Genomic DNA, 22,985 nt, shown 5'->3' on the forward strand with positions numbered 1-22,985 from the left:
TTCAAGGAGCTATGAACCTGCACTCCAAGGTCTCTTTGTTCAGCAACACTCCCTAGGACCTTGCCATTAAGTGTATAAGTCCTGCTAAGATTTGCTTTCCCAAAATGCAGCACTTCGCATTTATCTGAATTAAATTCCATCTGTCACTTCTCAGCCCATTAGCCCATCTGGTCCAGATCCTGTTGTAATCTGAGGTAACCCTCTTCACTGTCCACTACACTTCCAATTTGGCCAGACAGACTGCAAAACTTTGACAGCTGGCTAATGCAGAAGATGATGAGTGATCAGAGTCATACAAAAGAAGATTCAACAATCTTAAGACAAGTCTCATGGAAGGAGACAAGTTTGTTATTATTATGAAAGATTTGAACCTATTACTTTGCAAAGAATTGAATCTATTACTTTGCTTCACAAAGAACACAGAGCAGCTTTGGTATAATAGTGGAGCTATAGTGTTGACATCCAAAACTCTAATATCAGTTGAGATCAGTTATGTGTGCATTGAAAGAGAATTTTACACATATCTATTTGGGGGCAAGTGCATAATTAAGAGCAATCATTGTCCACTGAAACAAATTTACAAGAAAATCCTGTGTAAACCTCCAGCAAGATTACAGAAGTTTCTCTTGAAACCTCAAACTTACAATGTCACCCTGAAATACACAGAAGAGAAGCAGAAAGAGAAATAGTTCTCGTAAATGCCCTCTCTTCAGTTGTCAATACAGGAGATATACAGAAGCAAAGATTTAGGTATAAAGATTCATCACTTAAAACTGAGTTAACTTAGAGATGGGACCAACAAAGACAAAGAGTTACTGAAGCTTGCTTAGTAAGTGATCCAAGAATGGCCCATTACGATACAGTAAGCATAACCAACAATACAGACGCAATGGCCTATTACAGATGACATCTCACTAGATAATGATGTTCTGTTGGCTTGATTCAGAATAATCAGACCTGAATGATGAAAGAGAAACTTCTCCAGAAGCTAACCAAAAAATATGTGAATCAAGAAACATAAACTCAGGGTCAAATCAGCTATTTATTGGGTAGCATCAACAGAAACATCAAAAATGATGACTACATGCAATGTAACCTAGAGGCCAGGCATCTGCAGATGATGTTGCTTCTGCTACGAGCCTGGAGATGGGTGAACCCATAGATTTTTCATACATCTGGCTGTTGAATGTGAAGTGCATCGTCAAGCACAGGTCCAGTAGTGTGGGTGTGTAGTCCTTGTTGATTGGTTTCCCATCATGTCATCCCATCTGTTTGTCTAGGAGGCTATCTTTCTGGCTAAGATTCTGTCAATTGAGGTAAACAGCACCGTTGCATAATAGCAGAAGCAGCTTCAAGTGCAGATTCCAGCAGACGAACAATGTGACAAGTACATGCCATGACCTAATACACTAGCCACACTATCTTATATAAAAAAGTCTCAGAACTGACAGCCAGACTCCTCTAACCACTTAGATTTATGACAGGACATAAACCGACAGCCACGCTCAGAGTACAACTCACCAGAACAAAAGACTCAATACTCAACATGTGCAGAACAAGCATGATGTACAAGAGACTGCACAAAACGCTATATAGGCCAAATAGGCAGACAACTAGCGATCCACATTATGAACACCACTGGTGACAAAATGCCACGACCAGCTATCCCTAGGGTCTATACACACAGACAACAATGACCACAAATTTGAGTAGGACATTTGTTCATGTTAGGTTTCAAATGATTTCAAAGGTTGTATGCCAGTGACAATGGAGCGAATAAACAATATTCTTGCCTATATTTAGTACTTTTGATAACCACCTCTGAATGGTTCATGGATACATGTGGAAACCTTTGCTTTAAAATATTGATCTTGAAATATGAACACACAAGTGGTGAATGTGTTTGGACAATGAAGTGGATGAACACTTTAATTAAGATTTGGAAGAAATAAATTAAATATGAACAATTTGTGAAGAGCATAACTTTAAGCCATTGGGACTGCATCACATTTGCTCTAAGTCAGTGCTATGGAACAGAGATGTCAGTCTGCTGTATCTCCACAAACATTAAGAAAAATATGCACTTACCAAACATTGAGAGTATTCCGCAAGCCAACCAGATCACCAAGGATGTACCGACATTGCCAGAATTCATCAGAACTCCTTTAGGTGAAATAAATATACCGCTGCCTATTATTGTACCAATTAAAAATGACACAGATCTCAACAAGCTAACCTTCTTTCTCAAAAACACAGCTTGCTCCTTAGACTCAGTTATAATCTTAACACTTTCTGAAGAACTTCCCATGATTTTAAAGATAAATCATTTCAGAAGGTGAGTTGGTGAAATTTGAAAAAGAAATCTTTTAACCTTCCTTCTGTTAAGTATCTTCTTGAATAAAATATCTTGCTCATGCCCGAAACGTCGATTCTCCTGCTCCTTGGATGCTGCATGACCTGCTGCGCTTTTCCAGCAACATATTTTCAGCTCTGATCTCCAGCATCTACAGTCCTCACTTTCTCCAATAAGAAGACAAGCCAAACTGAGGACAGCCAGAGAATTTCCAGAAGCATGGCGTTCACCCATGGATCCATCAATAAACACATTGACTTAGACCCACTACACCGACCACTGCAATGAACAACCAGAACTGGCAACTGGAAGTAGCAGGAACGAAACCAAATAAATTCCAACTGAAACAGTTCAGCAGCACTTCACAGGAGGCTCTACAGCACCAAGGATGTCACCTAGAAAGGGGATGAAATGTCAAATATTCCTAAAATAGCCAAGTGGTGGCAAAAGACTACAGGTTTGCAAGTGAAATTATTCAAAATACAAGATGGGGTAATACATAACATCAGTGGTGCATGGAACCTTGGAGTGGCTGCAAACAGAAGCAGTGACGCAGTTTAGAGGGAATATTGCTGGTGCCTTGTCCTCTGTTTATCCCTCAATGAATATCACAGAAACAGATTATCTGGCCATTATCACATTGCTGGTTGTAGGAATCTGCTGTGCACAACTTAGTTGCTGTGTTTCCCATTAGGTTACATCCCAACTATGACTCCACTTCAAAAGGACATTGGCATGTACAAAGGTCATGGAAAGTGCTGTATGAATGCAAGTCTTATTTTTTTATTATGATATGGAGATACCGGTCTGGACTGGTGTGTACAAAGTTAAACATCACACAACACAGGTCATAGACCACTTGATGAAGGAGCTCCGAAAGCTAGTGCTTCCAATTAAACCTGTTGGACTATAACCTGGTGTTGTGTGATTTTTAACTTCTTTTTATTAACATACTTTTGAAAGGAGAACAAATGTTATCTTAAAGAAATGGCTAAGTAGTCACAAGTGTGATGTACTGCTGTTGTCCATGTTTCAGCTGAGTATCACAGAACAACAGAAAAAGAAAGAAAGCTGGGAGTTGGTCTCAGTATTGGAACACTCTAGCTTAAATGTTATTAATGACAGCGTAACGTTTCTGTTATTATTTTGCATTCCTTTTGAGTAAGTGGTAAAAGGTTCACCTGGTTAATTTTTACTTGCTATTTGTGTATTACATGAGTTTCTGTGCTATAGCTGTCAAACCTTATTGCAAAAATTAATTCTTATTCGTTTAGTTTTCTTTTGGAAAGTTGTTGGCTTCATTCCACCATTTTTTTTGTCTTTTTGGGAATTCTTGCCAAACTGCAGCTGATTTAAATGAGCTTCACGTTTACCATTTCTTTCAGTTGACAGAGTGGAGGGACCGAAGGTTTTGTTCTCTGCAAAGAAAAGATATTTTATTCAAGAAGATACTTCACAGTAGGAAGGTTAAAAGATTTCTTTTTCAAATTTCACCAACTCACCTTCTGAAGTGATTTATCTTTAAAATCATGGGAAGTTCTTCAGAAAGTGTTAAGATTATAACTGAGTCTAAGGAGCAAGCTGTGTTTTTGAGAAAGAAGGTTAGCTTGTTGAGATCTGTGTCATTTTTAATTGGTACAATAATAGGCAGCGGTATATTTATTTCACCTAAAGGAGTTCTGATGAATTCTGGCAATGTCGGTACATCCCTGGTGATCTGGTTGGCTTGCGGAATACTCTCAATGTTTGGTAAGTGCATATTTTTCTTAATGTTTGTGGAGATACAGCAGACTGACATCTCTGTTCCATAGCACTGACTTAGAGCAAATGTGATGCAGTCCCAATGGCTTAAAGTTACGCTCTTCACAAATTGTTCATATTTAATTTATTTCTTCCAAATCTTATTTAAAGTGTTCATCCACTTCATTGTCCAAACACATTCACCACTTGTGTGTTCATATTTCAAGATCAATATTTTAAAGCAAATGTTTCCACATGTATCCATGAACCATTCAGAGGTGGTTATCAAAAGTACTAAATATAGGCAAGAATATTGTTTATTTGCTCCATTGTCACTGGCATACAACCTTTGAAATCATTTGAAACCTAACATGAACAATAGCTGAAGACCACACTGTGTTATGATGTGTATCTGAGGAAGATTTCAAATATTTTAAAATGTATTGAAGATAGAAATTACAATTTATGAAATGGGTTTCAACAAAATGTTTAAAGTATTGGAACATGAGATTCAGATCAGAACCCCTCCTGAGATTAATGCCTCTTGAAGTTGCTGCTGAATATGTAACCCACATAGCAAACCAGCTGGAAATGGGAACTCATCCCCTGTGAGTACTGAAAATCACCAAATGTGTCCTTTCATGATATCACACAGCCCCATTGACTAATATTCTGGATCAGTGGTGCTGGAAGAGCACAGCAATTCAGGCAGCATCCGAAAAGCTTCGAAATCGACGTTTCGGGCAAAAGCCCTTCATCAGGAAAAAGCTTTTTCCTGATGAAGGGCTTTTGCCCGAAACGTCGATTTCGAAGCTTTTCGGATGCTGCCTGAATTGCTGTGCTCTTCCAGCACCACTGATCTAGAATCTGGTTTCCAGCATCTGCAGTCATTGTTTTTACCCCATTGACTAATATGCCTATTTGCAACATGTAGATAATGCAAGTCCATTCAACAAATTTTCATTTGACTCATTAAAAATAAAATATTCAGCTGCAAGATGGGCTGGTGCTGGCACTCCTGTAAAGGCTAGGCATCCAGGTTCCAAGTAAGGTGACTTCTGAAGAATTTCTGCTTTAGTAGATCTCTATAAATACTGCAGCTTTCATTTGAAGGGACTGTGGAGAATTCCTGGAATTAACAGGGAGTGTTGCTGCATTCTCACAACGATGGGCAGAGGATTTGGTTATCTGTTCGCACAAAGGCTGCAGCAGTTATCGGGGTAGCGGTGGCTGTGCCTTTGAGTTGGTCATTTAACAGAGAGATGGAGCAGTGGCTAAGGAAAGGACAAGCTATGTGCAATGCACTCATGCTCCTTGAAGCCGAACTGCTCTGTTGTTCTTCTCAGTGACAAAAGGATGTCTGGCAGCCTTGCCAATGCACACCAAGCACCTGAATGTGTGCATTCACCAGTGTTTTCCTGTACCCATCAAGTTCCCCTAATTGTACCTGCAAATTTTCTGCCTTTGCCTTAATGAGACTGGGAGCAAGTAACTCGTGAACTCTCACTGCCATACCTAAAAAATGGGAACAATTGTCAAGAAATTACAGAAGTTCATAATTAAAGGTAGAGTAAGTAATCTTTTGAAACTGCTCAGCTGATCAGAAAGAGCCAGCATGGATTTAGAAAAGGGAGTCCTGCCTGATTTTTTTCAGAGTTGACTAAAATTACAGACAGGGAATGGATCTTATTTAAATGGGGTTTCAGAAGGTATTTATAAGAGATTGTTCACTGAAGTTGAAGCTATGAAATTGAAGGTAAATTATTAACCAGGTTCAGCGACTGACTCACTGACTCAGTTAATGAGCAGGTTATAACTGACTTTATATAACAAAATTCCACAAGCAGCTGTATTTGGCTGGAAATATAAAATTATAAAAATGGATGAATAGATAAAGTGGCCAGCAATGGTGAAATGGAATTCAACATGGGCAAACTAAGGCCAAACACTTTGGATAGAAGGATAGGACAGAATACCTTTTAATTGTGAAAAACTGGAAACAGTGAACTATCCACTGAGACTTGAAAATCCATGTACATAGACTATTAAATGTCATGAACAGGTACAGAAGGTAAAATAAAGGCAAGTGTAATGATAGATTTTTTTTATTGAGAGAACTTGAACATAAGTCATATTTCAGCTTTCTAAAACCCTGGTTAGACCACACCTGTAAGCCATTCTGAGCACCATATATTTGGATGAATGGAATGATCATGAAAAAAGTGCAATTTAGATTAATGAGATTGGTTACCAAGAATTGGCTTAGGATAACATTACACAAGTACAAATTGAGTTCCCTTACCAAAAGGTTAAGAGATAATTTTATCTGAATTTTTCAGCTATTATAGGGAACTTATATGATTGAGGAGCCCAGGATGAGCAGGTGTAACCCAGACCTCAGAGCCAGATCTTTCAGGAGTAAAATTAGGAAACACTTCTATATGCAAAGGCTGGTTCGACTGCAAACATCAATTGATGCTGTTAACAATTGTTAATTTTAAAACTGAGATTGCTAGTAGTGGCACAGTGGCTCAGTGGTTAGCACTGCTGCCTCACAGCATCAGATCCATGCTCTATTCCAGCCTTGGGTGACTGTCTGTGTGGAGTTTGCACATTCACCCCGTGTCTATTGGGTTTCCTCTGGGTGCTCCGGTTTCCTCCCACAATCCAAAGATGTGCAGGTTAGGTGAATTGGCCATGCTAAATTGCTCACACTCTTCAGGGATGTGTAGGCTAGGTGAATTAGTCAGGGGTAAATATAGGGTAGGGGGGTGGGTCTGGGTGGGTAACTCTTCGGAGAGTCGGTGTGGACTTGTTGGGCCGAAGGGCCTTTTCCACTCTGTAGGGATTCTAATTCTAAATTCTAACCCAAAGATATTATTTGATATGGGTTAAAGACCAGTAGAAAAAATGTGGTCAAATATCAATCTTGATCTGATTGAACAACCTCCTCCTGTCAGTATCTCTCAATATAACCATTTAATGGTTCATATCCTGAGAACCAGGAAGGCACAGGCATGCTTAATTGTCAGTTATGTCAGCCAGTTCCCCAGAAAGGGAAGGAGCCTGATATTCAGCTCTTGTCCTGGAGATCTTTAACTGATACAAAGACATATGGTCTAGCACAGTGCACCAATACATTTTCACTGGGTGACATTGCATGAAAAAACATCTATTATTCCCACATCTGTTTTCGTGTGCGGTCATCATTTAAAGGTTTGCGATAAATTAAGTTGAATTGCTTTAGAGCGAGGTAAGTGCAGTAGAGTGAGGGGACACCCAATTCCCCTCATTATGCACAATATAGTTTGATCCAGAGTTATTAGGAGAGGGAGACAGTTAAAAAGGAAGCATTTCCTATCAGGGGAAGAGTCAGAGAACAGCCTGTTCTTCACCTCCCACTGAGGAATTTAGAGACTCAAAAAAAGGCAAACACATCTTCAGATATCAGAAAATAAAATGTGCGTGGAACTTTTAAGGAATTGAAAGAGAAAAATGTGGGGAAAATAATTATATTCAATAACAAATTGTAAGTTTGTTGTAGAATGTGATATCTGCTGATATATTTTCTATTTACTATGCACCAGGAGCTCTATCCTACGCAGAACTTGGAACAAGCATTAAGAAATCTGGTGGACACTATATCTATCTTCTGGAGACTTTGGGACCACTTCCAGCATTTGTTCGATTGTGGTGTGAAATCATCGTAATCAGGTGAGATACCTTTGTGGAATGCTAATAATTCGGTACTTTCTACCAAATGAAATTCTTAGGAGGCTAAACTGAAAATGGGAAAAGAGATTACAATGCACAGTTGACCCACTTAATACATTAATGCAGACAGCCAGCTAAAGGCACCAGGCTAACTTCATGCTGCTTATTCATTTCCATGACCATGCTAACTGCATTCTTTTGCTACATATGTCAACAGTAGTCAAATGAAGGCTTCACGAATGCTGTGAGGAGTTCAGACATTAACCTAAATGATTTGCTGCCTATGGTCACACACAGCTGGGCATTAACAGAGTGCAATCCCTTTCAGTTCTGATATAGGTCAGAGTTGACATGTGGCACTTAGAAAGCAATCTCTTTTACAATAAGTGCACCTTGGGGAAACTGGCAATCCTCACAAATCTGAGCTGTGCCTGCTTGTCTCTTTCAAGTGAGAATTAAATGTAATTAATTCTCTTTGAATAAAGAGCCCATTAACCTTACACAACAATGAACAAACAAATTACAAATGTGTCCATCTCCAGTATAAATTGCTGCACTGATGTAAGATCTCCCAAACCTTTTGAGAACAAGTAGCCATGATGTTGAGGACATGGGGTGTACAAAGTTAGAAGTCACATTAACGGTTCCTGATAAAGAAGCAGAGCTCTGAAAGTTTGTGATTTCAAATAAACCTGTTGGACTATAACCTGGTGTTGTGTGACTTCCGACTGTGTGCGAACAAGTAATGGCAGCAGTCAGAACTTGCATGGCAACAGGTGGAGATTTCATAGCATCAGTCTGATCTGCCACTGCCACACTGAGATATTAAGTAGCCTCTACTTATGTTGCAGTGGAAACTGAGATATTGGCTGTATGATGTTGTGTCATGGCTGGATCCACACATATTCACACGCAGTTGGTGACCACTTACCCACTGCAAAACATGGGCTCCAGACTTCAGAAAACTGTGTGTCAAGTCAGTGCCAACTCCTCCATGTTCCTTATAAGACCATTAGATAGAGGTGCAGAATTAGGTCATTCAGCCCATCGAGTCTGCCATTCAATCATGACTGATATGTTTCTTAACCCTAACTTCCTGCCCTCTCCCTGTAACCCTTGACCCCCTTGCTAATCAAGAACCTATTTATCTCTGTCCTAAATACACTCAATGACTTGGACCCCACAGCCTTCTGTGGTAATGAGTTCTAAAGGGTCATCCCTCAACTGTGAGGCTTTGCCCTCTAGTTCTAGTCTCTCCTGCTGGTGGAAACATATTCTCCATGTTGACTCTATCCAGGCCTCTCAGTATTCTGTAAATTTCAATCTTACCAACAGTTTACCAAAACCTTACCAACATCCTTAACTTTGGTAATCCTCCTGGGTACCTATTGTCAATGCACTAACCATTTCTGTGTGAATACCGATCAGGAGTTTTCTGTACATCATCCCATTAAAGTCCTCATCCAAGTCCTCTACAGAGGATTCTGGGTGCAATTAGATCTTCCAAAAAACTGAAGCAGTTGCTAAATTTTCCCATGTCATACCATGGTGTCCGCGATTCACCCTGTGTTGATTTTGACCCAACACAACTCTGCTAAGTATGAGCAGTGTCAGTATTTTAGCTTGTCGATATGAGTGGGGGTTGAAGTTAGAGTGTTTCTCCCTCTAGGCCTTTAGCCTCATGGTCCATTGGCTGGATATCTTGGATATCTGCAAACAGAAATGTGAAAGAGCAGTGTTGGAGTGAGGGTTCAAGTATAGAAGGAAACATGAATAAGATGCTAACAACATTTGCAGCTTCTATATTAAAACAGACATTCCATTGGATTGAGGCAGGACCATACAATCATCCTTGATGACTTCAGCACTACTGTTGGCCACTGCATTGGTGATGGCCACTCCATTATCTCCAGCACAATTTCTTTCAATAAGGTCAGCACGCACCAAAGCTACCCCTCCTATGTTTATTTCTGCAACTATTTATATTGGCAATGTTGTCCTCCAAAAGGAACTGACGTATATCAGTGGGCATGTTTCAAAGTGTTTGGGTGATGTGCATACCATTGTTGAATAGCTGTCTGCAGGTGCCAGCTGTGAGACCTGAATGGGCAACTTGCAGAAGTGCTAAGTATGTGACGATGAGTGAAGCGCATAAATGTCAGGTTTGATTCTTTTTGATATAGATTGTTAAGTGAGTGAAGCAAATATGGTGAAAGGAGCAGTGAGTAAGCCAAATTGGCAGGATTTGGAATGAAAGAATGTATTGACTAACTATGATTGCTGGTGTAAGATTGTTAAACATTACTAAAAGCATTCAAACTCAATGCTAGACTGGTGTTACTGACCATCACAACATAAGATTTAGGAGCAGAGAACATGCTAACTTTTCACACTATCTCCTGAGGGAAGAGAAACTCTACTCCAGGCCACCTCCTGCATTAATGACTCTAGGCCATTCTATTGTCATTCTTTGCTGAAGGCCTAATATTGTTCTGCTGCAGCACAAATACGCAGCACCTTCAAGAGATGTACAATTTGGCTTTAAACAGTGCTGTTGCATTAAAACAATTCTTACAAAGTTTTATGTGGTGCTTGAATCATGGACCCAAATACATGAACTAGCCAATTAAGTCCAAGCAGAAATAGAATATGCATAAATTATATTTTGTGAGACCATGTGGAGATCACAGCACACAAATATTCTTTTAAGTCCAATTGTCATGGCATTTTTAAAATTCATTCATGATGGATATATGAATAGGAAGGGTTTAGAGGAATATGGGTCAAGTGCTGGCAAATGGGACTAGGTTAGGTTAGGATATCTTGTGAGCACAGATGAATTGAACCAAAGGGTCTGTTTCCATGGCGTACATCTCTATGACTCTATGGAAGCATTTAAGGTCCATCCTTAATTAGCCTTGAGAAAATGGTGGTAAACCATCTTCTTGAATTTCTACAGTACATTTTTTTAAAGTCACTAAAAGGATGTGGATGTTACTATCTAGGCCAACAATTATCGCCCATTCCTAGTTACCCACGGGAAGGTAATAGTAAATAGACCCTCAATATTGTTAGGGAGGGAGTTCCAGGATTTTGCCCCAACAACACTGAAGGAACAGAGATTTATTCCAAGTCAGGCTGGTGAGTGGCTTGGAGGGGATCTTGCTGGTGGTGGCATTTCCATGCATCTACTTCTCTCGTCCTTCTAGACGGAAATGGTTGTGAGTTTTGAAGGTGCCACCCTCTGGGTGAAAATCTTTTTCTCAGATCCCTCTAAACTACTTACTCCTTACCTTAAACATATGCCCTGGAGTCTAAGCCATGCCTGACATGGAGAAGAAATTCTCATTATATACTCTGTCTATACTTCTCATAATTTTGTACACCTCAATCAGATACCCTGCCAGCTTCCTCTACTCCAAGGAAAACAATCCTGGTGAATCTCCTCTGCACCCTCTCTGGAATAAACACACCCTTCCAATAGCATGGTTACCAGAACTACACACAATATTCCATTTGTAGCCTAATCAATATTTTACCAAGTTATAACAAGATTTCCTTTTTCCAATGTTCTATGCCTTGGCGAATGAAGGCAAGCAACCTGTATGCATTCTTCAGCATCCAGTCCACCTGTGCTGACACCTCCATGGACCTATAGACTTGTACACCAAGGTCCCTTTGTTCCTCAGTACTCCCTAGGGACCTACCATTTACTGTTTATGTCCTTCCATTATTAGACCTCCCAAAATGCATCACATCATACTAATCTGGATTAAATTCCATTTGCCATTTTCCTGCCCAATTTACCAGCTGATCAATATCAGACTGTAGCCTGTGACCTATCAACAGCGCCACCAATTTTCAAGTCATCTACAAACTTAGTAATTATACCTTCTCCATACACATCCAAGCTGTCAATGTACATAACAACAGCAAGGATCACAGGCTTCCAATCAAAAATCATCTCCACACTATCCCACTTGGCCTCCTATTTGTAAGTCAAGTTTGGATCCAGGTTGCCTACATGCCTTGGATCCCACGGACTCGAGCCTTTTGGACCCGCCTTCCATCGAGGACATTGTCAAATGCCTTTCTGGTCCATGTAAACCACATCACCTACCTACTCTACTTAATTTATTTGGTGACCTTTTCAAAAAAATCAATTAAATTAGTCATAAAGATGTCACTCTAACAAACCTGCATTGACTATCCTTGACTAATCCCTGCCTTTCAAGTATTGATTAATTCCGTCCTTCAGAATTCTTTCCAATAATTTCTGTACCACTGATATCTGCAATTACCTGGCCGATCCCTGCTGCCTTTCTTGAACAAAGAAACCACAATAGCTATCCTCAGTGGTCTGGCAGTTCACCTGCGGCCAGCAAAGTATTATATATTTCCACCAGGCCTCCAGCAATCTCTTCCCTTGCCTCCCATAGCGGCCTGGGATACATCTCTTCAGGCCCTGGGGATTTATGCACCTTTATGGCCTCTAAAACATCTAAAATCTCTCCCTATTAATCTTAACATGTTCTGGAACCTCATCATGCTAACTGAAATCCTTGACTACAATGTTTTTCTCCTCTGTGAATACAAATGAAATATATTCATTTAAGACCTAACCCACATCATCTGACTCCACGCACAGGCTACCCCTTTAGTCTCTGTTAGATCTCACTATTTCCCCTCTTACTCTTAGTATACTTACAAAAAGCTTTTCATTCATCTCATCTGCCAATGATATTTCATGACCATTCTTTGCCCTCTAATTTCATTTTTAAGCAACTCCCTACACTCTGTATACATTTCAAGGGCTTCCCCTGTTTTCATGGACTGCACCTGACATATGTTTCCTTCTTTTTCTTCATCAAACTCCCGATATCCTTAATATCCAAGGCTTTACTGCACTTGCTGCCCATGCCTTTCATTCTAAGATGAACATGCTGGCCCTGAATTCTCACTATGCGACTTTTAAAAGACTCCCACATTCCAAATGTAGACTTACCTGCAAGTGGCTGCTCCCAGTCTGTTTGCCAGATTCTCGCTAATGATATTGAGGGGGGGTTTAGGGTGTAGGTTTGCTTGCTGAGCTGTAGGTTTGATATCCAGACGTTTCATTACCTGGCCCGGTAACATCATCGGTGGCAACCTCCAAGTGAAACGAAGCTGTTGTCTCCTGCTTTCTATTTATATGTTTGTCCTGGATGGGGTTTCTGGGGTTTGCGGTGATGTCATTTCCTGTTTGTTTTCTGAGAGGTTGATAGATGGTACCTAGATCTATGTGTTTGTATATGGTGTTGTGGGTGGAGTGCCAGGCCTCTAGGAATTCTCTGGAACAACACATCTATCCTGGGACAGGCTAAGCAAAGACATGCCAGAGAATTCCTAGAGGCCTGGCACTCCAATCACAACCCCATAAACAAAAGCATAGATCTAGATGCCATCTATCAACCCCTCAGAAAACGAACAGGAAATGACATCACCGTAAACCCCGGGAACCCCATCCAGGAGAAAGATATAAATAGAATGCAGGAGAAAACAGCTTCACTTCACTTGGAGGTTGCCACTGATGATGTTACCTAGCCAGGCGATGAAACGTCTGGATATCAAACCTACAGCTCAGTGAGCAAGCCTACATCCTAAACCTCAACCTGAGCTACAAACCTTCACAAACCTTGCAAAAATAATGATATTGACATCGGCCTTCTATGTTTTCCAACTATTTGGCAATAACCTATGAAAGTGAGTAGCAGAATCTTTGGTCCTGATGCAGATGAATGGACGGTGGTGAGGTGCCCATGGCAGCACAGAGATTATGTGAGGTTAGTGTTTTAGGAGTTCGGTGGGGGTGTGAGCAGGTGTGGGAAGATGTTGGAAGCAACATGAAGCTCAGTGGGAGGTGGTGTAGAGATAGAATGGGTTTGAGGAAGCAGAGAGAAGATTGTCATACTTATCCAGGTGAAATGAAGAAAGTCAACGCCCTTCTTATGGCCTTGCAGGCTATTATTCCAGACCATGCAATGCCAGTTGGGAGTGTCAAATTGTCAAAGAACTGTCAAGCCTACACTTTGTAAACTTTGAAATAAATTATGGAGCACTAAAGCAATTGCATTATACTTAACTTTGCCTGTTAACATAAGACAGCAGATTTACACTGCATGACTAGTGCTCTACGGTTGATTTCTTAAGGAACCATCATCACAATGTGGTGCCATCATTTTCACAGAGTGATTGACAGCTACAAATGGTTATGGACTCTGATGTGTGATTATGATTTCCAATGCTTGCTGTACTTGAATGAAATATTTATTTTTAATCAGGCTTCACTGAATTGAAAGTGGAAATGTGTTAATGACTTTTTTTATGTTGAGAGATTTGCTAATATACTCAGAACTTTATGTAATCTTTTCATTTTATTATCTTTGCATGGGTGCTGAGGTGTGCCATCGTGGACATTATGTTGGATGAGTTGAGATGATAGTTGAAAGAGCAAAGGGTGGTGAGTGCAGGGCAGCTGTTGGTTACCATAAGGGTGGTAAAGAACCATGCAGGGCAGGTGGAGGTTATGAGGCGGTTATGTGTTTGTGGAGATGAGTATAATCTAGCACAGAGGGAATGTGAGATGGAGTTGGGTAGAGTATATGAATTGGCATTGATGGAGCATGGAATGTGTTGGAGAGTGGTGGTGTGTGGGGGAATGAGGGCTGGAGAGTTGGTTTTTTGTTTTATTCTTATATTTTTGTTACTCTTTCAGACAGTGCCAGTTCACAGGCAGGATTTCAGTTAAACCACATCCACAGCAGGCAGCCTACATCCATTGTTCCATGGTCAGTGGGCCCGACGCCTAGGCAGCTCTGTTTCTCGGGTCAGATTTGTGGAGTTGTGGATTGTCTCATCTCTCTGTTTCTGACCTGGGAGTGAACGATCCAGGCCAGTGTGAACTATTCAGATTACGCAATGGTTATGTGTAGGCAGTTTGTCATTCCTGCAGATGGATGAAACCAATGATGCAGAAAATCTTGAGCTCTCTTGTTGTGAATGTTGGCATGCATAAGGAAAGCGATGTAATGATTGGCTCTGGCAAAGAGAGCTTTGGTGATGTATTTGCTGCATCTGTGAATTACAGATTGAGAGCTGGCTGAACTGTGCTTTGTAGCACATTGGAATGACCTGAGGGAAAGCCATTAAGAGCAGTGGTGATTGTCCCTGCTGCAGGAAGTACATGACTGCAGGCAACTAGGTCTTTTTGGAGGGGGCTTCAGAACTCACTGTCAATTTCTGTGTGCACCACTGCTGAGACAGAGTGAAAGTGAGGACTGCAGATGCTGGAGATTAGAGTCGAGAGTGTGTGGTGCTGGAAAAGCATAGCAGGTCAGGCAGCATCCGAAGAGCAGGAAAGTTGACATTTCAGGCATAAGCCCTTCATCACGAATACTGCCTGACCTGCTGTGCCTTTCCAGCACCACACTTTCAACTGCTGAGAGACCCTGGGAATCCACTATTGACTGTAATCACTGGCATACTGCAAGCAGCCCTCACATGTTGTCTTCAAACTGATCAAAACACTGATAATGCTTTTCCACAACCTAATCAAAGCAAGAATGTCAGCCAGCTTCAGTTTTCAATGCTTATTTATGGAGTGTAATAAAAATGAAACCTGAAGAAGGAACTCTCCAAATTCACTATTCCTTTGCCATTCTTAAAAAAAACATGAGGACAAATCATGACAAAATAAACAGTGCTTGCAGTTACTCTTAGAAACCTATTGCACCAGGCTTTACTCAGCTGGGTCAATGTTGAGCAGATTTTTAAAAGTTGGAATAATAGAAGTAGCCTGAATAGGTATAGTTGAGCTCTTATAGAACTAGGATTTATAGTATTTTCAGCAGCAGTTATTCTGGGGGTCTCAGCAAGGTTGGAAAGCAGTGAGTCTCTCCCAGCTGCTACACTCTCTCTCTCAGAATTATCTTTTGATGTTCTTTGCTCCTGCACTGGAGAACTGAATATGAGACAATCTATTTTCTGAATTTGTTGTTGTGTATGGGATATTATTATACTGAAACAGTTAATTAGTAGGAGCTACTGTATCTATTATTCTGTTAAGTTTTCTAATGTAGTTAAGTTATTCCAAGTTCTTCTTTCTTTTGCTGTATTTTAATTACTGTGTTGGAATAAATTGTATTTTGCCTAACATCGAGTAGTTTGACTAATCAAACTGCATCTACCACACAGCACCTGATATTTACATTTAAAATAAGAAATATTAGGGTCTAGGCTACCTTCTTAATATAACTTGAGGGGAGCTGGTCTGGTCAATAACAATATGAAGTTTCCCATAACTTATTGCACAACCTCTAAACATACAAGTTGTTGTGAAGTTTGTTGTGTATATAGATGTGTAGAAAGAGATAAAAATTACATTCTAAGAAAGGTGTTCACAAACCTCAATTTTTTGAAAGGACTGAGTTGGAATTCGCAATATATTTTTGTTTTGGTGTTTAATCTCCAAAATTTTGGATGATGTTTTGTATAGTTATAAAGAGAAATGAAATGTAAAGTTATGCAATTGAAAAAGGAGTGTTCGTTCTCCACTTCTCTCATAAACACACATAAATTCCATACAACGTTTACATTCTGCTCCACAATAAAATGTCCCCTTTATTTTGAGCAGACCAGCAATCACTGCTGTTGTTGGCTTGTCGTTTGGACGCTACATTATTGAGCCGTTCTTTGCCCCTTGCCAAGCTCCAGTTTTGGCAGTAAAACTTCTCACAGCTGCAGGAGTCTGTAAGTAACATTGGTATACCTGTCAGTCACAGAAATATGATCTGTGTTACATAAGGTTAGCATTTGGGTCTGAAATTTCTCATGTTTTTAGGTATGTAAATACTGTAATTTGAGTTGCATGGTTGAGCAGATTTTAACTGCAGGGTATACTGCTTGGATTTGGTAGGTTCATTATGATCACATTTAACTATTGCTAAGAGCTACAGAAAGTACCAACTAAAGTATAAATATCCTTTGTTTTTCATTTATTTATTTTCAACTTAGAAGCATGAGTAGTCCATCCAGTCCCTTAAGCCTGCTCCATCATTTGATAAGCTCCTGAGTGAACCATTGTGGCCTCAACCCTTTCCAGTCTACACACCTTTGTCTCTCTTCTTTTTTTAAATTAATTCATGGGTGTCGCTGGCTGGCACAGCATTTATTAGAGTCATAGCGATGTACAGCACAGAAATTGATCCTTCAGTCCAACTTGTCCATGCCGACCAGATATCCCAATCTAATCTAGTCCCATTTGGCAACACATGCCCCACTTCCCTCGAAACACTTCCTATTCATATACCCAACCAAATGCCTTTTAAATGCTGAAATTGTACCAGCCTCCATCACTTCCTCTGGCAGCTCATTCCATATACGCACCACCCTCTGTGAGAATATGTTGCCCCTTAGGTTCCTTTTATATCTTTCCCCTCTCACCCTAAACCTATGCCCTCTAGTTCAAGACTCCCCCAACCTAAGGAAAATACCTTGTCTATTGATCCTATTCCCCCTATCCCTAGAAGCCCTTGAGAAGGGGTGGCGAGCTGCATCCTTGAACTGCTCAAGTCCTGCTGTAGATAGTCCCACAATGCTGTCAGAGAGAAATTTCCAAGATTTTGACCCAGCGACATTGAAAGAGCAGTGATATTTTCCAAGTCAATATGGTGGGCAGCTTGGAGGGGAAGTTGCAGGTGGCAGTGTTCCCATGTATCTGTTACCTTTGTGTTTCTAAATAGAAGTGGTTATGGGTTTGGAAGGTTTTGTCTAAGGATCTATGGTGAATTTTTGTGGTGCCTATAATACCTTGTGTACACTGCTGCTACTGAATGTCTGTGGTGGAGGGAGTCGATATGGGTTGTTGTAATGCTAATCAAGCAGCTGCTTTGTGCTGGATGGCGTCAAGCCTCTTAAGTGTTATTGGAGTTGCACTCATCTAAGCAGTATTACTTCGCTCTCCTAACATGTCTTATCGATTGTGGACAGGCTTTGGGCACTCAGAATGTGAGTTACTTGCTGCATGCCTCCTAGCCTCCAATCTGATCTTATATGACTACAGCATTTTTGGTTAACAATAAGACCCAAATCCTCCTTCCCTTTACTTCTTGATTTCCAAGAATTTTTGTGATGTTATTTGTGTCTTCTACTTTGAAGATCGGCAAAAAATGCTTGCCAATGCATTCATCACAATTTTCTTATTTCTCATTATTAATTTCCCACAGTCTATCTCTTGAAGAGCAATGTTCACTTTTATTTTACTTTTTCTTTTTTTCAATACTCATAGAAATTCTCGCTACCTGTTTTGTATTTTTAGCTAGCTCTCTGACAATTTGTAATTTCTCCCTCCTTATTTTGTTGAAAATTCTTTTCTGAATTTTAGTGTGTCAGAAAGAGCTTTCTTTCTGGTTAGGTCTAGAATGTGTAGTTCTAAAACAATTGTACATCACCTGGGTGAATTCCCAATAATGACAGCAACAAGGCCTGACCACAGACGGTCCATTCTGTGAGCAAGACCTCCCATCACTTTTCCCAATGCTGGTAAAATTGCAGATCTGCTTAGTACTTTTGAGTTCTTAATTATGGTATTTTAAAACTACTGTTGGTTTTGTTTCATGACAAAGATCTTGTTCTGTGTTTCTCCTTCCTGCAGCTTTGGTGGTGTATATAAATTCCTGCAGTGTGAATTGGACTGCCCGCATTCAGATCATTCTCACAATTTTTAAACTGCTGGCAATAGGATTAATCATTGTTCCAGGGATGATGGCCTTGTCTGAAGGTATGAAATATCCAAAAATAGTTTATTTGATTTTGAGAATCTTTTCCAAGTCATACACATACAACACAAAGGATGTCATCATATGTGTACTAGATCTCTGAAACAGCTGTCAACAACTTCTCACATTCACTTATTTGTTTCACAATTCTTTAATTAACTTGTTTTATTTCAACAATATTCACATTTTCTCTTAAAAGTTACTGTACAATTTGTTTCCATGACTGTTTTGTGTAGGACATTGCATGACCAAACAAACCTCTGCAGAAATAAAATCTCCAAAACTCTTTTGTTCATTTGGCGACATTAAAATTAAATCCATTAGTTACTGCCTATTGATTATTAGAAATAGCATTTCCCAATTTAGCAAAATGTTTCATTATGTTGGACACCTCTATCAGATCTCCTCTTAAATTACTTTGTTTCCATAAAAAAAGTCTCCAATTTCTTTAGTTTTTTTCATAACTAAAGTTTCTCATATCTATGTTTATCTTTTTATATCTGTTCTCTATCCTTTCTTTAACAATATTCCAAAAGAAAGCAACCAAATCTGGACACACTATTTTATATTTGGTCTATTCAATCTTTTATATAGGATTAGTATTATCCCTTTGGGCATGTATTCCAAATCCTTAGTTACAAGAAGTATTTTATGACACGATTTTTATTTACACCATTTTCAGTTTATCCTATTAGCTTTACGACAAATATTTATCAGTATCTAAAGTATCTTCTACTAATACATTACTACTTACAGGATATAAACTGTCCTCATTATACCTCACTAAGATGTACCATGATGCACTTCTCAGCAATTAATTTAATCTGACATCTATTTAACAATCTACGAATCTGTCAGCTTTTCTTTCATTTTGAGTTTATTCTTAATTACTACACTTTTTGTTAATTACCAATCTTTCTTCATATTGTCTCTTAACCTTACCAATTTTTTCTCTCCATATTTTCTCTGCGTGGCTTGATTGAATTTCTGCATTATTGGGCTTATATTGGGCATATAACCTTTATGTAATTGTTTTATAGAGAATCATAGAATCATTATGTTGGAATGCAGATTCACACAATCCATGTACCTGAATATCTTGGCTGTTGGTAGCTTTGATATAAATGAATTCAAAAAACGTGGCTCAGCAGGGATGTTTTGTGAGGCAGGCTTAATTGCAACCTATTCATCCATGTCTAAGAGTCTGTGACACATTGGTGTGGTCGCTTTCTTTTTAATTTACTCATGGCATGTGGGCATTGCAGGCTGGGTCAGCATTTATTGTGCAACCCTCATTGCCCTTTAGAATGTGATGGTTGGTGCATTCTTGAATTATTGCAGATAGACAAACAATTTTGTAAAAATGGAATTCCAGGATTTTTACTCAGCAACAGTGAAGGAACAGCAATATATTTCATATCAGCATGGTGAGTGATGTGGAAGCAATGGTGTTTCCATGTATATATTGTCCTTGTCCTTATAGATGGAAGTGGTGAGTGGATAATTGGAAGGTCTTGTCTCAGGAACCTGGGTGAATTTCTGCTGTGCATCTTGTAGATGGTACACAACACCACTTCTGAACATCAGTTGTGGAGGGACTGGATGTTTGTAAATGTGGTACCAATCAAGTGCGCTCTTTGTTCTGGTTGGTGTTCTCCCTCTTGAGTGTTGTTGGAGGCAGGCAAGGAGGGAATATTCTATCACACTCCTGTCTTGTGCCTTGTAAATGATGGACAAGCTTTGGGGAATCAGGCAGTGAGTAACTCGCTACAGTGTTCCATCTGTTGTAGCCAATATACTTAAAAGACTAGAGGAGAAAGTGAGGTCTGCAGATGCTGGAGATCAGAGCTGGAAATGTGTTGCTGGAAAAGCGCAGCAGGTCAGGCAGCATCCAGGGAACAGGAGAATCGACGTTTCGGGCATAAGCCCTTCTTCAGGCATAAGCCCTTCTTCATTCCTGAAGAAGGGCTTATGCCCGAAATGTCGATTCTCCTGTTCCCTGGATGCTGCCTGACCTGCTGCGCTTTTCCAGCAACACATTTCCAGTACTTAAAAGACTAGTCTAGCTCAGTTTTTGGTCAACCTCCAGGATGTTGATGATGGGAGATACAGTGATTTGTCATCACCTGGCATTTATGTGGCATTCATGTTACTGAGGAATTTTCAGTCCAAGCCTGGATATTCTTCATGCCTTGCTGCATTTGAACATGGACTGCTTCAGTATCTGAGGAATCATGAAGGGTGCTGAAAATTATGCAACCATCAGCAAACATCTCCATTTCAGATTTTGCAATCAAGGAGAGGTCAGTGATGAAGCAGCTGATGGTGGTTGGACACTATCCTAAGGAACTCCTGCAGAGATGTCCTGGAACTAAAATGAGTGATCTTCGACAACCACAATCATCTTCCTACATGCCAAGTATGATCCCAACCAGTGGAGAGTCTTCCTCCTATTACCCATTGATTTCTGTTTCGCTTGGGCCCTTTGATGTCACATTTGGTCAAATGCAGCCATCTGACCTCACAGTGAGAGGGTCAGTGAGGAGGTAGTTACTCAGCAAGAGCTGAAAAATAGCACTATTGATGACACGTTCTAACACTTTACCAATGACCGAGAGAATATTGATGGCCCAGTAACTGGCTGGGTTGGATTTGTCCTGCTTTTTGTGTTCAGAATGAAGTGATTGAAGGGGTAAAGCTGACCACATCACCTTGGTTATTGAGGTAATTGGAACACAATGTATTTTGTACTTGACTTAGATCACAAAATGTATCTAAGAAGTAAAAGAAGACTCGACAACAGCAATTTGCTTAAATATGCAAGTTTATTAAGTAATGATTTAAAAAATGGAAAAGAAAGAAAGCAATGAGCCTCACACCCTTCTGTCCATGGAGATCCCTCAATTGATGGCTGGTCTGGAGGCTGAGGTTCGCTTTGGCACTGTTTGCAATTCCAGTCTGAGGTGAAGTTCAATAACTCAGAACAAAACCCTCTGTGTTATACAGTGTAAAAAACAACAAGTACAGAAAAGCAAGTTGATTATGTCATCTTCGGCATGGACAGGAATGTGAGTTGTCCATTGCGATGACTTATTCAAGGTCATGCAGCTGTCAAATATGATCAACAATTCTAACCCATCCTACACAGTACTGTAACAGTATTTTCTGGGGTTCATGTCATCGACAGTATGCATTATGAGCCTTTTGATATATTGTTGGTTAGTGTCAGTATGCATGGAAGGTAGCACTAAAATAAAACAAAGGACTGCAAATGCTGGCACTTTGAAACACACAAGAACAGAAATTACTGGAGAAACGCAGTGGGCCTGGCAGGACAGTACATCAATTAGCCAAACATCAATTATCCAAATTTTGGATTATCCAAACAAGATCTCAAGGTCTCATAAAAACAACAGAAGGCAACTCAGTATTCAGTTATCAGTTAAATGGCATTATGGCGTGCATTGCCAGATAACCGAGAAAGATTTGATAACTGGAGGCACTCAAATTACCACTTATTTACAATAGATCAGTTATTGGTTAAATGGCATTATGGCATGCATTGCTGAATAACTGAGTAATGTTTGGATAATCGGTACTCATAAATTACCACTGTTTCCAGTTATCCAAACAATCAATTATCTGAACAAAATACTCCCCACCCGTCTTGTTGGAATAATCAAGGTTCGACTGTATTTGTAGAAAGAAAACAGAGTTACCATTTCATCAGAACTGCTCTGAAGAAGTCACTGCACTTAAAATAACTGTAACAGGCTGTAGTCATGGTGGAATTGTGAAGTATGGTGAATTAATTAATTAATTATGAATTCAATAATAAAGAATCATATAATCATAGAGAAGCATGTGATCTGGTTTGACTGAGTATTCATGTTAAAAAAGTGTCTCAAGATTATTAAGGTTAAAGATCTGATTCCACAATTGTGACAACTAATGTCTGTATATAAAATAATGAAACAAAATAGCACAGACAGCAGGTTAAAGCAGAGCAGGAAGATATTTGGATCTTTTTAAGCTGTATTCCAATTTTAATTTCTCTACTCATTGAACCAGCTCAATTTTGCCAAATTATCTTTACTTCTTGTGTGACTGGATCTGGTCCATTCCTTAATTTCCTTTTTCACCATTGACCATTGTTCTATAACGTTTAATTTGCAAATTTCTCTTCTAACTTTTAACTGAACTTGAGGAAGATATTTGGATCTTTTTAAGCTGTATTCCAATTTTAATTTCTCTACTCATTGAACCAGCTCAATTTTGCCAAATTATCTTTACCTCTTGTGTGACTGGATCTGGTCCATTCCTTAATTTCCTTTTTCACCATTGACCATTGTTCTATAATGTTT

The 22,985-nt window shown here is 39.6% G+C and overlaps 1 protein-coding gene across 4 annotated transcripts in view; it reads left to right on the forward strand.

Annotated features, from left to right (window-relative positions):
* The first annotated feature begins 3,748 nt into the window (after positions 1 to 3,748).
* The window catches only part of LOC122559598 (cystine/glutamate transporter-like), a 77,710-nt gene continuing 58,473 nt past the window's right edge, over positions 3,749 to 22,985 (forward strand). For 2 of the 4 annotated variants that reach the window (XR_006314478.1, XM_043709354.1), the window contains exons 1-4: positions 3,749 to 4,102; positions 7,681 to 7,807; positions 16,479 to 16,594; positions 18,498 to 18,623. Coding sequence is in view for 3 of the 4 variants with exons in the window: in XM_043709354.1 (XP_043565289.1) it covers positions 3,883 to 4,102; positions 7,681 to 7,807; positions 16,479 to 16,594; positions 18,498 to 18,623 (589 nt within the window). In the remaining variant the exon portion in view is untranslated. Of the gene's footprint in view, positions 4,103 to 7,680; positions 7,808 to 9,604; positions 9,740 to 16,478; positions 16,595 to 18,497; positions 18,624 to 22,985 lie in introns of those variants that run through there. The other 2 variants (XM_043709355.1, XM_043709358.1) reach the window with 2 other exon arrangements.

This window comes from Chiloscyllium plagiosum, chromosome 19 (assembly GCF_004010195.1).
Source record: "Chiloscyllium plagiosum isolate BGI_BamShark_2017 chromosome 19, ASM401019v2, whole genome shotgun sequence".
Classification (NCBI taxonomy): domain Eukaryota; kingdom Metazoa; phylum Chordata; class Chondrichthyes; order Orectolobiformes; family Hemiscylliidae; genus Chiloscyllium; species Chiloscyllium plagiosum.